We start from the raw sequence: 1,064 nt of genomic DNA on the forward strand, positions 1-1,064 counted from the left end.
AGCATCCTCATCCAACCCGCTCGCAGCATCCTCATCCCACGCACTCGCACGCAGTCTTGGAAAACTCACAGGAAAGTTTTTTAACATGAAATCTAAATAACGTTGTACCGCAAGCAAATAACATCGACGAATAACGACAGTAATAAATAACGATAAAAAATAAACGACTTTCGGCTGACAATGGCAATCAACGAGCGAGCGACATTTTCACATTGCTGCATTACAGACAAGGACCGGTCGGCGCTGTGGGACCAGATGCAGTTCTGGGAGGATGCGTTCTATGATGCTGTAGCGCAGGAGCGTGACATCGTCGGCATGGACCAGGGACCAGCTGAGATGATGGACAGGTAAGTCATAATCATCACTGACCGTACCTTACTTTCAGGTAGCACAAGGTAGACTAGTCAGAACACCGTACCTTACTTACAGGTAGCACAAGGTAGACTGGTCAGAACACCTTACCTTACTTTCAGGTAGCACAAGGTAGACTGGTCAGAACACCTTACCTTACTTTCAGGTAGCACAAGGTAGACTGGTCAGAACACCGTACCTTACTTACAGGTAGCACAAGATAGACTGGTTGGAACACCTTACCTTACTTACAGGTAGCACAAGGTAGACTGGTCAGAACACCGTACCTTACTTACAGGTAGCACAAGATAGACTGGTTGGAACACCTTACCTTACTTACAGGTAGCACAAGATAGACTGGTTGGAACATCGTACCTTACTTTCAGTGTCCACAAGATAGACTGGTTGCAATACTGTACCTTGCGTTGACCCACTCAAAGAGCATGCTCCATATCTTTCTCTCTATCTCCCAATCTAGTGACGCATTGCTCTAATCCTTCCCTCTAGCCTTCTCTCCCTGTCTCTCTCTCTCTCTCTCTGTCCTATGGCTCCACTCTAACCGCATTCCCCTTTCCTTCTCCCCTTCTGTCCACGCCTCGCAGCATCCTATGAGGATGCTGTGAGTGCATGGGATGTGCGTGGGATGAGGATGCTGCGAGCGCGTGGGATGCCTCGCAGCATCCTCATCCCACGCACTCGCAGCATCCTCATCC

At 48.7% G+C, this 1,064-nt stretch overlaps 1 protein-coding gene across 1 annotated transcript in view; it reads left to right on the plus strand.

Annotated features, from left to right (window-relative positions):
• Positions 1–347, plus strand: part of LOC106819689 (MAP kinase-activating death domain protein-like) — a gene marked incomplete at both ends in the record, with an annotated part of 5,432 nt that extends 5,085 nt beyond the window's left edge. Inside the window, one exon of the mRNA XM_014824287.1 lies at positions 227–347. Within this exon, the coding sequence (XP_014679773.1) occupies positions 227–347 (121 nt within the window). The remainder of the gene's footprint in view (positions 1–226) is intronic.
• Positions 348–1,064: the final 717 nt, after the last annotated feature.

Source organism: Priapulus caudatus, unplaced genomic scaffold, assembly GCF_000485595.1.
Source record: "Priapulus caudatus unplaced genomic scaffold, Priapulus_caudatus-5.0.1 Scaffold4055, whole genome shotgun sequence".
In the NCBI taxonomy this organism is placed as follows: domain Eukaryota; kingdom Metazoa; phylum Priapulida; class Priapulimorpha; order Priapulimorphida; family Priapulidae; genus Priapulus; species Priapulus caudatus.